A 15194-nucleotide genomic window follows, 5' to 3' on the forward strand; every position below is an offset into this window, starting at 1 on the left:
ATTACCGGTAAAGAAACCTGAGGACCCCACCCACCGGCTCCCCGGAGATTACAGGATGTCCGGAGGCGAGAGGATCTCCTCGGGCCCGCGGAACCCTACCCGCGGCTGATCAAAATTAACCACCGAATTCGGACTTGAAAGAGGAACCGCCGCAAATAGACGCCGACACGGGAATAATAAATAATTACCGAGGAACACACCACGCGCCACCCAACGTGACGAAAGATACCTCGTATTTCCGGCGACTTTTATATTTACCGCGCGTTCAGTATTTTTGGGGACTATCCCTGACACTGATGAGAAGATTGCTGAACTCTTGGATCACCGGCTGGGAGTCCCAAAGGGTGCACGAATTTTTAAAGTGCTTGGTTTAGTTGGATTTCTTTAAATTTTATATCTAAGGCGCCTGATGTCTTTTACAAGTGTATACTATTGACGATGCCTGGGAGATTCGCGGTTTTATTTGTTAATTTTTAGGACTCGTAGCATAAAAGCCCTTATAGTCTCTCTTCTCTACAGAAATGTAAAGAGACATTAGCGACACATTCTCCGCGGTGATATTCTGTAGAGAGACATTAGAGAGCCATTTCTACAGTAATGCAGAAAGAGTAGTCTCTCTGTTGTTCCTCTTAACATACTTCCTAAGATATTCGTGTAATTTTGTTAGCCAGCACTTTAGTTTCATTAAATAATGATTTTCATACTTCGAGTCGAAACATTAGCACCCCCTCAAAGGATTAGACCTTTTCCAGTAAAGGTATAAATTTGCTTGAACTGGAAAAAATTCAAGAGAAACTTCAATAAAGAGGAATACCTACACACTAAATATGTTCCTCCTTACGGAACAGCACGAGCACTTCCTCGGTAGAAAGTACCACAAGCCTCGCCGATGATTTACGCAAGCTCACGGAAGTGTTAATGACTTTCATATCACGCGTCACATTAAATCGGTCAACCTCGGCAGAGTTACGATCAAAAAATTGCCCAATAAAAATGTCTCATCTCGAATCCATAAATCATCGTGCCCGAGGATGATCAGCTCGTATATCATCAATTTCGCGGATGTAGTCCACAGTTCAGGTAATTAAAATTAAGTGAAAAATAAAGGACGCTGCATTCCCATTATGGAGGTTCAGAATTTGTTCGGCAGCGAGCAGCTTGAGAGAGGTTTCGAAGGAAGGGAAGTGAAGGGCGCTCCTTCCTTCCGATTCCCGCGTAGGGTTACACGTGGCGGGTCCTTTTAATGGTTCGGCACGATAAACATATCGAAATTATGATGGAGGATCGGCGGCTTAAAGGACGAACGATGCCGGTACGGGCTTTTGCGGCGAAAAGGATCCCGTCTCCCTATCGTTCTCCCTCTCTCTCTCTCTTTCTCTGGATCTTTCTCTCCACCCGCTGCCTCCTCCACTTTTAATTTTCAGGCGCGGCTAATTATGATTTACGGCAACATCGGCGCAACATCCTGATCGGTACGCGAGATACCGCCCGCAGGATATTCAAATGCGATGAATATTGCTCGCCGCGATAAACGGCGCACGAACAACGACAACGGACGACGGCTGAGAGGAGAGAACGAGAAACAAGGGGGCGAGACAGAGAGAAAGAGTGGAGGAGGGGAGACGCGCGCGTGTAAAGGATACGAGAAAAGGATTCTTAGTAGTCTATTCGGTATGCAAGATGAGCAGTCAGACCTGTACACACCGAGCCGAGGCCCTTCCACCCTAAAGGATATATATCCTCGTGGATTATTCGATATATCGAGCCGCTGTCCGTGGAGCGGTTCATTCGAATCCTCGCCGACTTCCTTTTCCTTTCTCCTTTTTCCCGTTCTGTTCGCGGATAACTCACAGTTTGTCCTGGCTGACGCGTTCCGCAGAGACGGTGGTTACCATTCGAGACCGTTTAAAAAGCGGCTGCCGTTATTAGCCGACGATCCTTATCGCACGTGGAATATAAGATACTTATTTATAGATAGGGAGCTCCTTTACGCGTGTTCTCACATGAATTACATCCGCGTGAAGATCGACGCCAGATAGCATAAGCTTTCCGCAAGACCCGGGTAATTTGTCGATATTTGTCAGTAAGGTGGACGCGATGTTAAGCGGCGGGTCCCTTTGCGATGACCTGTTAGGACGCCGGCAAATAAATGGCCAATTTATCTTCTTTATTTGCTCTCGATGTTCGCGATACTGAGCGGTCGCGCCGCTTTCTTTGATGCTCGCGGGAATTTGATTGATTACGATTGGTTGATCGATCGAGACATAATTACTACATTAATGCCATTGAATAAAACTGATTCACCCTATTAGAGATTTCATCACGTCTCGAGAAAGATAGACGAGAAATTATGCATTTATTGCAAACATAAGCTGGTCGAGTGCGAAACAGCAAAAACGTTTCAAGAATTAAAAGATATCATTCTGAATAAACTTACTAAGACAAGAGATAAATGTCTATCCAGCTCCTGTAGTTTTCAATTAATCCTGACAAGTTTTATTTTGCATAAACATCCGCAGGCTATTTATGAGCATAAATACTGTCCTATTTAGTTCAATATTTTCTTTCCACGGCCATTATACAGTGAAGACAAATTACGTACATTCACAGAACCCGAGACGTACCTTCTTATGGAAGTTACAATCTGGTGACCCGATAAAAAATCTGTAAACCGCAATTACGCTCGATCGTTGCACGTAAATTACGAACAGTATCGTGTCAAGCAAAAGAACGCTGATCGGCCGTTTATTTCCCAGCGACCGAATGGAGAGCTCGTTGTTAAATGAGTCGCGTAAAGACACGAACGAGGTGGTTTATTAGGTAGAGTTAATAGGGACCGATGTATCATTGTTGCGATTACCACGCGTCTTTCTGTTATTGTTCCCAAGAATTTTTCCACGGAGGGGGGCAGCGAGACAGCCGCGACTTTCCCTTTTCGATCGTTTTGCAATCATCCGACTCCGTTATTTCGAGCGAACGACCGATTACCGATCGCGATTAGGCGGGTTACAGCCGGCGCGCCTCGCCGCGGAATGTATCGCGAAAGAATGGCAACACAATTTGTTAGTCAATGAATCTGAATAGGTTACCGGGCATAATCCCGCGGACGACCGGGCCACAAAACAATTATCCTGACTGCCGTGCGACGACGTGAGAGAACGGCTCTCGCCGGTGAGAGCCTGCGCGCGTTATGGCAGAAGCGGAAAAAAGAATAGTCTCCTGCGTGGGCAACTGTATTTTCAATAATTCATCATTCTTACAAAAGTAGCGCAAAAAAATTAATCTACATCATTTAAACGTACTTTTGTATCGTCTTCAACTAATAACATTATTACAAGAAGAAACGAATGTCTATGTAGCTCATGTGTCTTTGTAATTCTAATAAAATATAGTTTGTTCAAATTTACCAGGATAAAAATGAAATTCTGAGCCTGTGTATGTAAAGAACACAGGCAGGATTAATTGGCCACTTAAATCCACTTAAATTGTGCATTTTCACAATAAAAATTGATACAGTTGGCCACCCAAGGGTGAAGAGAGAAGAGTTATTGGTTACCTTGTCTGATCGCTTTTTAGTAGGTGTGATAGAGCCATTAGGTCTGCCAGGAAGATCGGTCTCGCTAGCCATCCGGTTGAAGCGTTGCATCCGCTCGCGGAAGCTTAATTGCTCGGCCGAGTTAGGATTCCCCGTAACAGCCTCATCTTCCTGCACGTTTAACATCTCGCATTGCCGAATCTCAGAATAAAGTAACACACAACACTATGCCCACTACGATAGCGACAGAGGGAACCAACAAGAACCGTGGCCTAACGAGGAGGATTTTTAAGGTGCTGAGGAGCTAGAAGTGCGGGTGCTAGGTGTCTACAGTTTGCTACCATGCGACTAAACATAGTTATCTACTTGTGACTAGTCTACGTGAACATGCCGACGAAGGGAAGTGCAAATTGGACCTCTACGTCTTCAGGAAACTGAATGTTCAGTACTGGTATTGTTCCATTTTTATTAATATTCAGTTTTAAGTAATACGTCGAGGAGATTTTTGGATGTTGTCTAGAGAGTACAATGTACAGAGTGATTCAGAATGTGGTTCATAGTAAGTGAATTTTGTGTATCGATCATCAGACGAGATTATAACTCTACGTTACTTTTGAAACAGCCTCTACAAAATTTCTATGCTGTGCTCATTAGCATTTTAATTGCCAAAACGGTTTAATAGCTATTTTTGAAATGAATTCTTCCAGAGCATTAGCAATTCCAATCGAGAACCAACGATCCATCCTCAGAAACGTAATCTAATCATTTCTGTTAGAAATATTCTCGAAAGGAAGATTTTTCAGCTCCGTTTTGATTGTAGTGCGATCATGGTAAAACTTTCAGTAGATAAAACGAGTGACTGTTCTTTTGAATCACCCTGTACAAGGTCCATTAAGTAGCCAATTATCCACGAGGGACAGGTGCGTCTCAAGTCCGTCAGGATCTTATTAAAACGTCTCACCAAAAGAAGGACGTTCTCACAACTGATCCCTGCTAAGTGCGACTAAGTGACAACTGTTTTTGTGCGAAAAGAAAAAGGAAAAAACAGAAGTTTGCGCAACAACTGCATGATTAAACGCGGCGCGCGACGTTCTTAGCGGGACAATAGCACACACAGGGTGAGGCACATCGGTTTTCGCATACTACGTCCGCCATTACAGCCGCTTAAGTGACGTTTACTGTAACCATGATCACCTTTCTACATAACCGAACCCTGTACACGCAACAATATCGCCCAATAATGCCCAAATTATCTGGTCGCGAGCGAACTGCGCGATAAAGCATGTACATGTTTCTCCACTCTATCATTTGCACACTTTATTTGCGTGTACGACCACAACCGAGGATTTACAGACAAAACACCGGGTGCAGAGCGTGCATACGTACAATAACAACAAATAAAAGAGAAAAAAAATATACGAAAGAAAGGAACGTGAAATTTTATCGAACGCCGAGCTCTATTATCAGCAAATACGCCGATCAATTTATCGTTCGCAAACGTGCGACAGCACTCGTTTAATCAGTGCAATCTACACGGCACTCAATTCTCCGAAACATTTAGATTCGTTATCGTCGAGCACGTAAATTTAAAAGCACGGTTTAGCCCACTTTTTTGGCCCATTTAGGAATCCAGGCACGAATACATGTTTTTACATATAAAACTATTATCCATGCAGGCCTGTTTAATGAACGGTGGTGATTATTTACAGACAGGTACTCCGACCGATTTCGATCAACTAGAAAGTGTTCTCAAGGTCGTTCTGAACTGATCTGAAAATTATTGAGGATGCTGACCTTGACCACATGTTTCAAAGTCATCGAAATCACTGAAGAACCTCTTAGCAAAAAAAAAACCCAATCTTCTCACAAAAAAATTGTATACTTTTTTAAATTCCAAATTCAAATTTTCCAGCGAGTGGGAGCCAACCTAAACAAAATTTCACGCTACGTATAAAACGATCTACATGCAGAGAGGACTCACCTTGATCACCGCCTCGGATCCTCCCCTATTTTTGTCGACATTCTCCTTGTTCTCGAGCTTGATCTTATCCTGACTTTTACGACGAGGTGGCACCGGGGGCGACGACGTTGAAAATCCCGAGTCGACACCAAGAACGCCATTTTTCCGCGCGTCGATCGCTGCCTCCTCCTGCGCGAAATTTGAATTCGATTCCTCGGGAACCGTGTCCGCGTTTGCCCCCGATGGACTGAGGGGCGCTGGCGGTGGCGGTCTGTATGGCGGCGGTGACCGAAGAGGAGAAACCGGAGTGACTATGTCAGGAGTCGTCAAAGGAGTTCCAACCTCATCAGGAGAGGAAAATTCCAGGATAGGTTGTCGGTACTTCTTCTTGAGGACCAAATACTTTTCCCCCTGCGTGGAACAGTTCTTCTTAATCTGCACTTCGATGAATGCCAGGGACGACGCGACCGATTTTACCAATTTCACTTATCATAAGTCGATTCACTTAGTAATGATGTATTATTATGACGTATTATTCAAATGACATTGTAAATGAACATGGAAACCATGGTGTAGGTGTCATCTATTGTCACAACTTTGGTAATTGTTAGCGGTGTGCGAGAACCCAAAAGTATGCAAGATTCTCAAAAGTATCAGGGTTTTTAAGGATGTTCTGGAGGTATATAAAAACGCAACAAAATTTTTGAAAATTTTGTAAGATATAATTCTTACCAAATAAATGCAATTACCAAAGTTTGGGTTCGATTCACTGCACCGTTTAAGAATTATAGCAACTTAAAGTTTGCACATTTTAACACGTCTTCTTATGGAGAATTTTCATAAAATTCCACTTCAAACCCTATTTAAACCTTGAAAAAACGCAACTAGAAACTCCAGTTTTTTTTCATACGTAGTAAAAATTATGTAATTAATTATGTTCAGAATTTATTAGGATTCACTAAACAGTTACAGAGCAAAAAAATTATAAACTGTTACAAAATGTCTTTATCGTGTTGTCTCTCAGTAGCATGGAAACGCGACAAGTGTAGACCACTGAATATAGCTACAATGGGTACAGTATTCGCAAAAGTTTAATGCAAAATATACTCATGAATGGCTTTCATTGTCAATATATTGATGGATTTCGAATATCTTGTACTTTTGTCTCCCATTGTACCTCCAGAACATCCTTAAAAATGCGATGTATCGAGCAATTTTTAACTCGCAACGTGATCGAATCACGAGCGATTCAAAAGTAGCAGTTCACGCCATCCCTAGTGATAATACTCGAATACCGTGAAGTAGGCTACAGACCGTGTCGTTAAACTTCCCAGCGTTCTGATTGGTGGACGATCGCGCTCGACCAATCGATATTCAAAATTCAAACCGACTCGTTCCGAACAGCAGTAAATTATCATCGAGAGTCACTTGCACAAATATTGCAAAACTTGAGAGAAGGAAAGCAAATCGGAAAGTGACATAATCGTATCTGTAGATAACGTGGTTTGGTAAAACCGGCAACGTCGCGCCGCGCGCAACAAGTCGCTCCTGTCAGGGAAGGGACCTGAGTGAATGACGCACCTCTTCGTTCTTTATGGTGGCCAGGGTGTTCACGTACTCCTTGAACCGATTCCGTGCCTCGACTGTAACGTGAATTTCGTGCATTGTTCACTGACCACTGTTCCGTGGCTGGTCGAGTGTGACAGCGTTATTGGATCCGGCGCTGTGTTTACACACAGCGCACGGGTGCAACATCGAGGTCACACCTCGCCGAGACGAGACAGTTAGCCGATCGAATTCCACGCTGGGATCTCGACGTACCTCGGGTTTCCGGGTCCGTTAGGAATCTCTTGAAATGCTTCACCACGTCGTGGTTCCTCGCGGTGCCGGCGTTTTCCAATAAATATTTCCGAATCTCCTCGAGAGACAGCTCGCTGGGCATCGCCATCTTGTCACTACTGATTGCTACACTAGCGCCGTCGACGGCTCAGCTCGGACGCCGTCGATAAAAACGACCTCTGTGCTACTTTGCACGCACACGCGTGCGTAACGGTCTCGCTACGCTTTTGCAGCATGTTCTACTTACGGATTTATAAATCATAAGGACGGAACACAGTGCTGCACACTTGTACCACGTTTTTACAGATATTTTTCCTGTCAGCCTTACAAAGAATCTTGATACACGGACGTGAACTGCTCTGGCTATTTTTGTTAGTACACTACTTGACTCCGTGCGCACCTGTAACGTATACAAAAACAAATTAGGGAGCCGCGAATTTTAATTTTCTTTCAATTTATAGATTATTTTAACATCTCCGTTATTTTCAGTGATACAAGAAAACGTTTCAGGAAGAAAAAGTTTGACTCGGAGGGGCAATTATTGTGGCAGAATAGATTTTTTCTGAAGGTGATATTTTGTAAAATTTCATTAATTAGATGATCTATTTCTGGCAGTATAATGACTGCGGATTTTATGCGTTTATGACAAAAATGGGTACGTACAATTTAAAGCAGTGGACATGTAAAAAAATGTGTTAGTTTCAGCTTAATAGGATAATTCAAAGGAAAATACAATTTTTATTTCGCTCCTGTGTCCTGCATTCAATGCAAACGTTTTTCATTTTGCATAAAGATCCGCAGTGTAGTTATAACTAATGAAAAAACCAATTCAGCCATGTATCACATGTTGCCTTTCGAACGACCTCCGGAGGAGTTATTCTATCCATGCAGAAAAAAATGATTCAGTTTCGCTTTCCTCTTAATTCATTGGTGCTGTTCTTAGAGGAAGTTAAACATTTAAATCGTATCGTAATGTTATGTACGTGTAATGTATCGTTTCCATGAAATATTTTATAGAATGTAACACACTTAAGTAACACTGTACTTACACGCGTATCATTAATTTGTCTCCCGTGCGGTAGATAACGTGTTAATTCCAGGAGTCGAGAGTTTTTTATGAAAGACGTAAATAATATACGTAAATGATGTACCGAGGGTATATGTAAATCATACCTGAATTACAACCTGTCGGGCGCAACACCGTTCCGACATTTATTCCTCTCGAATCTGATCTAAAACAAGAAAACCGAGAAGAACATGATAAAAACCGGTGGTTACTCAAGAGAGCAGAATTAAGTCACGCCCATTAATGCGCTAGAATTCAAAGGCTAATTCAATTATTTGCGCGCGGATGAGGTTTAAAACGGGTGCCTTCACAGATAATTCAATGAACTCGGGCCCGGGGTGGGGGGGGGGGGAGAGAATATATACCGAAATTATACAGGTTGAACGGATTTGTAAATAAACATAACGAAATGCAAATTGTTTCTTTCCATCGCGTCGGAACGGTAGCGGAACAGCCGCACGTTCGATGCGCCGGAAGGAAAAGCTTTCGTAACAAGTGAACGACGTCTAATTGATGGTTAGAAATGCAAATAAAAATTACGTATGCGTGAAAATGCATACACGTACGCAGCCTGTAATTTCGTTCTTAACAATGTACTAACGAGCCGTAATCACGTCGAACCGGGCCCGGCAAAAAAGAAATTGTTAACGTCATTAGTAACCGGCGCAATCGTTGCGCCTCATGCATAACGCATAATACGACTCAATTATATTGCATTATAATTGCGACGATGGGCGTGTGCACGAGCCCCGATCCCGTCGGCGTCGCGACGCGATTGAAAATCACCCCGGGAGCCGATTTTTCGCTTCTGCGACTGCAGGCTCGTGTTCAACGAGCGACGATCGAGCCTGACATTCGAATCGCTCGTGCAAATAGACGATTCGCAAAACCTTTTAGCCGTCCGACGCGTTTCATTCCATCCATGCGGACGTCCGGCCGCCGAATCCCTCGAATCGACCGGTATTCAAATTTTTATTCCAAACCCGCTTAACTATTACACCCTCAATCGCTCATCGCCCTCCGCAACCCACCACTATAAAGATTACAGAGGATCGAGAAAGCCTGGCCGATATAATAGCTGAAAAAATCATTCACTAATTTTCCCTCAAATCATTGTTATTTTATAAAGATTTCACCATCTATGCAGCTAAAAATTTAGCACTGCCCAATAAAAAAAGAAATGCAAATATTGCGTCAACAATTTCCACGTAACATCGTCTGTGTTTTTCCGACGAAAATAATACAATACGAGTGACTCGACTATTAATCGCAACAACCTGCGAATCACATGTGCGCGACACAGATTACGGTCAGGATAATGTTCGATTAAAGGAAATTGGTACTGTAAGGCGATCCGAACTCGTAGCCTGTGTTTTAATTTCCCAGCGGCTATTAGAAAAGCAAGCAAACATTCGGCCTTTCATTGATTAAACTTTACGCTGACGGAAGTATAAAAGGTGCACAATTAGCTGGATACACCCCGTAGGATCGGTCTTCGATAAACTCGTTTACAAATGCAAAAGACATCCTGTTACACGGGCATAATTGAGTCCCGCTGTCGCGTGATGTTAACTGGTACGGGTAATGATGTAATCCCTGAGAAATAGTCGATTAGTTTCCAATCAAATGAAGCGGATAAATGTTTGATTTAATCGCGGTACACCGGCCGGTGCCGGGAATACTCGATGATTTGCATAATATTTATAATCCGGCGGACGATCCGGATGCGGTAATGCTCGGATCGTATTGGTTAACCCACGTTTAACTGTCGCCTTTTATCCCCGCCGTTAGGGAGTTCGGCGCGACGTCTATTATCGGAACTATTATAAGGAAGCACCAGTTTTTCAAGATTTTATAGGGAATGAGAAGCATGATTTGTAACCGAATTATTTTTCTGAAACAGCTGGGGATTAGTTCTCACGGCTATTTTTGGGGAAGACTTCGAATGTCCACTTGGAGGACGAAAACAGGAGCGGAAAGGGGCGTGTGTGCGTGCATCAGGCACCGGGGCACAGTTATAGGCGCGTGTCCGCATGGCAGGAAACGGCCGAGTGGCTTTCATAATTAAACCCCTTCGGTCGACGATATTCTAATGAAACGGCGAGTAATGATTGAGCCGGGCTCGCTCGGAGCGGCTCAACGGTCAAGCGTTTCGCTCCCGAGCGTACTTTAAACATTCTTAATGGTAGCGATTAATCCCCGCCCAAGAAACAGCTGATAAAGCCGCGCGCTCTCTCAACGCTGGGCCCGCGAAAGGCGCGTTCGAGGCGTCTTTTGTAACGCGTGTTACGGGGGTCGTCGCTGGGATCAGAGATCTCGCATCGATTAAAGTAATTACAAGTATACGACTGCGCGAGCGCGGATATATGCCCGTGTCTCTAAATAAGAGAAAGAGAAAGAAGAAGCATAAATACATTTTTGAATGCGAACGGGAGCGTATCAGGCATCTCCGGTATAGATGAGATGGTAATCTCGGCCGGGCTTGGTAGCTGGGACGCGCGCGCGCGGGCGAGTGTGTTCTTTTGATACGATTCTATATGCCCCGGCCATGCCACAGGATTGATGCACGAGATTGGCCGTGGTATTTCCGCGAACAAAATGCGCGCGGCCAAAGAGGTCGGGGCTCCGGGGGCGAGCAGCGGTCGCAGCAAGAAGAACGAGCGGCCGGGTACGAGGACAAAGGAATCGCGTCGACGCCCCGTGGCCCCGTAGGTGCATCCACGATATCATCTACCCATGTTCCCCTGCGTTATGCTTATGCTCGTGCATACGTAAAAGATCCGCGCGCCGGACTGCAGCCGCACCGCCGTCGCCGCCGCCGCAAACGCAGCGCGTTGCAACGCTTTATCCGGACCGGTGCAAACTGCAAAAGAGCACCGTGTGATCTACCGCCCAGTGATATGTCGCCGCTGGGATTCCGAGGAGAGCCCCCCCTCGAGCACCTACGAGCTTCTTTTTCCCCGCGGCCGTTTGTTCTCGCGCCATTTTAATTAATTCTTGGACAATGCAACAGGGGAATGTCTTGTCCCTTTTTCTTCTCTCTCTCTCCGGCCTGTTTCTTTTCTTTTTCTCGCAGTTTTTTCCCGTGCACGGTTATCCGAGCGTGTACAAGAATTCATTATGTAATGTATGGTTTCCGCTGACTTCTCTCACCCTTGGGCCACTTAAAACGCTACCTCGGCGCCGCGAGCAGGCTCGATTTTCAGACGCCTCTTTCGCAACCGCTAGCTGCCGCGACCGCTCGCGCTTCGCGTCGTTTTAGCGGCTCGAGGTTGCTGGAATTGTTGGCTCAGCCTTGATCCTTGCTATTGGGGACGGACTTGGGTCCTTGGCTCGGCGTGATGCTGCTGTTTATCCTTCTTCAACAATGATCACGAGGACGTGTAGTTTGATCAGATTTGGAGCTTCGTGGTTAGACAATTCTTAAATTCTCATTTTGTGATCTGTTAAATTACAGAAGTTTATCGGAAGAACACTTGGGCAGGTCGACGCGCAAGCAATACCTATTTACAGAGGAACGCAAACAATGAGGTACGGCGGCCGCAGCCCCATCTTCTAATTTCCTTATTCGAGCAGGATTATCTACACTCTGCGGTTTCGCCAGAACTATTTAGTGGAATATGCGGAACAAGCATTAGCGCCGGCTCCGTTTTTGCTAAAGTAACAGAAGCTCGCGCGCGAGTGCATGCACGCATGGAAGACGCCGGAAACCGCGTCTGCACCCGCGATTCTGTCGCTGGCGAAGAAAGACGGGATGTGTACGAGGTGTGATAAAAAAAATTATGCGAATGTGATCAAAAACTCGTGTGCATGCGGTGGAGACAAAACGTTGAATTAGGAAGCAGTTGAAGAAACGATGGGATAAAACGTTGCGGCCTGCGAACGGCACAGCTCGCCGATGGTGTAAGAATGGTGTGGCCGGCGGATTTCCCGCGTTCTATGGTTTACGCCATATAAAGGTTTCGCGAGGCGACCAGCTCCGCCGACTTATATATTCGTCCATAATTGGAACGGCGGCGCGCGCTCGAATTGGCCGCGCTATATAAAACGTCCCGTATAAAGAGCGCACTTTGGTGGGTTTCTTGCGCGGTTTTTAGCCGGCGTACCTTCGGTGGTCTCGTTAGAAGGACGGTGGGAGGTCCGTCTGAAAAACCGGCAATAACGCGTAACAAACCCCGCAGTCGGTTTCTAGTACGAACTCGTAATTCCGAGTGACCAAAAAACGTCATCGGGAAGGACTCGCAACGACAGGAGCAAAAGGAAGCGAAGGGAATCGAACGAAACGGAACGGGAGAAACGAAGTGAATGAAAGTCCACGGGACGACGACGCATCGAGCGCCGCGTGCATTATACGTCGCGACATTAAAAGCGCCGATCGTTTCGGAACAGTTATCGCGATTAATGCGTATCGGTAACAAGTTCTCGTTCTGATTGGGAATAAATTTCGCCGGCAACATGAGGGATATACGTCGCATGTTCAAGTATAGTATATAACCAGAAGAGAGAGGAGGAGGAAGAAGAGAGAGAGAGAGAGGGAGTGCACTTCCTCTTCGGTGGCCACGTACACACGGCACCAGCAGCACCAACGAACGTGAAACGTTTCGCTGAACAGAGTTATGGGCTCTAATGAGTCGAGGGGTTAAAAGCGCGAGTCCCGATCTCCTCACGGCAAAAGAAGAGAGCTAAAACCCTATCGGACCGTTCAATCTATCCTGACTACCGTTTACCACGGCGTCGTTTAAAGTGGCCACAGGTGCTCCCGCCCGTATATACGCTCGTTCCCCGGGTACCAAAACGACCGAGACGAAATACAGGGAAAGAATGAGCAAGAGAACTGCGTGGCCGAGTATATATCGACGCGTGTTTGGCTTTCTCATAGAGAGACCATGATTTTTAGCACTTGATCCCGGGAGGAGGAGAGAACCGTTTGCAGCCGCGCGGCCAGTTCGAACTTCAAAGATTCGCGATCGAGCTGCCCGCCGCTATACAGGCATTACATATTATCGTGGTCGGCATTCAACCGAACCCCGTGTCCTCGTCGACTCGCGTCGCAAAGCGGCTTTCCGTGCATACAAAGTCGAGGGCTCGATCAACACTCTACGTTCCACGGGGTCGCGATGTCGTCGAGTCGGTGGCTAGAACCGTGGAAAAGAGCAAAGTATACCTTGGCAAGGCTAATAGCGGCCCGGTGCGCTTCCGAGGATTACACGCGACCTGAAAATTCAATGGTATTTGCTCGGACGTTTGTCATCTGATTTTTACCGCGGCTCTGCAAACCGTGCTCGAATTATCCCAATTGCTTCACTGTTATCGCTTGTTTGATGTGTTCGATTCTTGGCGGCATAGTAGCATTTTTATTAAGCCATTTTTTTAAAAGTCCTCTCGCTCCCGCACGATGACAAGAGTATGTCACTCGTTCGCTGAAATCTGGTAAACGTGCATACGTGTGAAGTACCGCAATTTTCCCACATGTTGTTACTCAGCCGTGTGCCGGAGTATAATTATTAAAACAACACGCATGCAGATAAAAACACACTCGTAAATAACTAATACCAAGGTACGTTGTTGCAAACGAGTATCAGCTGCAGCAAAATTGCAGACCGCGGAGTAAATATACGCCTTACTGTACACCGTTGAAACATGTGGAATAATGTTGCTGACACTTCGGAACATGGTCGGACTGATTAATTATGTGTTAAGATCTGAAAGGAAAAACCGACCGAGAACCGTGTATTAAAAACGAAGGCGAAGTAAGTAATGGGAAATATGAGTAGCAAGAAAAATGATTCAAGATACAATAGGAAAGAGTAATCTGGACCAGCGCCTAGATTGAATCTAATTTACAATTCTCAATTAAGCAATTCCATTAATAACACTGACTTCTCTTCCTCAAGATACATGGTGGCGCAGTAGAAGGGTTGACAACATCAAGGTCACACATACCGAGAAGAACTGTCGCGATAAGCTAATATTAAAAAGTGTGATAATGCGAGTGCAGCAACTGCGGCCTTTATCGACGCGGGATGTCGCAGCGGCTTCACGATCAATCTTTGACGCGTCGGCGGTTACCATTTCGGAGTGTGTCGGAGCGATAATAACGACTGGCAAGTGGCGACTATTAGTAGGGTTTTAAGCCAGGTACGCCAGTGTCGACCGGTAGGACAGGGATGAAATTAAAATGCCGGGCAGCTGGTGGGGATGTTGAATCGAGAACGAAGGGTTCGAACATCGAGGCGGCTCGTTGGAGAGGGTAGCGAGCGGAAGAGGGCCGAAAGTACTATCGGCGTATTCGTGTCCGCTGTCAGTAACCACGCATTAACGCATTCATATCGCATTCCGACCCTACGTTCGACCGGTGTCCACGCGTTCGCTTCCACCTCTGTACACGATCACGCGAGTCGTCCCCAGAAAAGTGTCCCCGATGAGATCGGGCTGTTTCTCGAGCACCGGACATCGCGTCCAAGTTTGTAAGCTCGCAAAAACCCTGTCGAACATTCCCCCGCTCCAGGCTACTTAGGGGCCCGGTGAAAAGTGTGTCAGTAAATATGGGGACCCTCCGATGACGTCCGCATCGTCTCGGCCAAGGTGGCATATGTATGGTGGCATTATGCTCGTGGCGCGACACGCGTCCCGAGTCCCGCGTTCTGTCACCTATCGCGTGTCGTTTCTCCTCGCGGCCGCAATTTGTTGCGGCCCCGCGCCGCAAGAACCGTCGGAAAAAGCCGCTGATGATCCACGGTGACAGCATGTAATAAACTCCGAGACCTGCCAACCGGTAATTTGTACCCTGGAAT

At 45.8% G+C, this 15194-nt stretch overlaps 1 protein-coding gene across 3 annotated transcripts in view; it reads right to left on the minus strand.

The window, feature by feature from the left end:
• Sowah (ankyrin repeat domain family member sosondowah) overlaps window positions 1-7471 on the minus strand; it is a 119704-nt gene extending 112233 nt beyond the window's left edge. The window contains exons 1-4 of one of the 3 annotated variants that reach the window (XM_076431278.1): window positions 7317-7471; window positions 7077-7138; window positions 5517-5906; window positions 3557-3706 (exon numbers count right to left, since the gene is read on the minus strand). In XM_076431278.1, coding sequence (XP_076287393.1) covers window positions 3557-3706; window positions 5517-5906; window positions 7077-7138; window positions 7317-7443 — 729 coding nt within the window. In that variant the 5' untranslated portion in view covers window positions 7444-7471. The remainder of the gene's footprint in view (window positions 1-3556; window positions 3707-5516; window positions 5907-7076; window positions 7139-7316) is intronic. The other 2 variants (XM_076431279.1, XM_076431280.1) reach the window with 2 other exon arrangements.
• Window positions 7472-15194: the final 7723 nt, after the last annotated feature.

Source organism: Lasioglossum baleicum, chromosome 9 (genome assembly GCF_051020765.1).
Source record: "Lasioglossum baleicum chromosome 9, iyLasBale1, whole genome shotgun sequence".
Lineage (NCBI taxonomy): Eukaryota > Metazoa > Arthropoda > Insecta > Hymenoptera > Halictidae > Lasioglossum > Lasioglossum baleicum.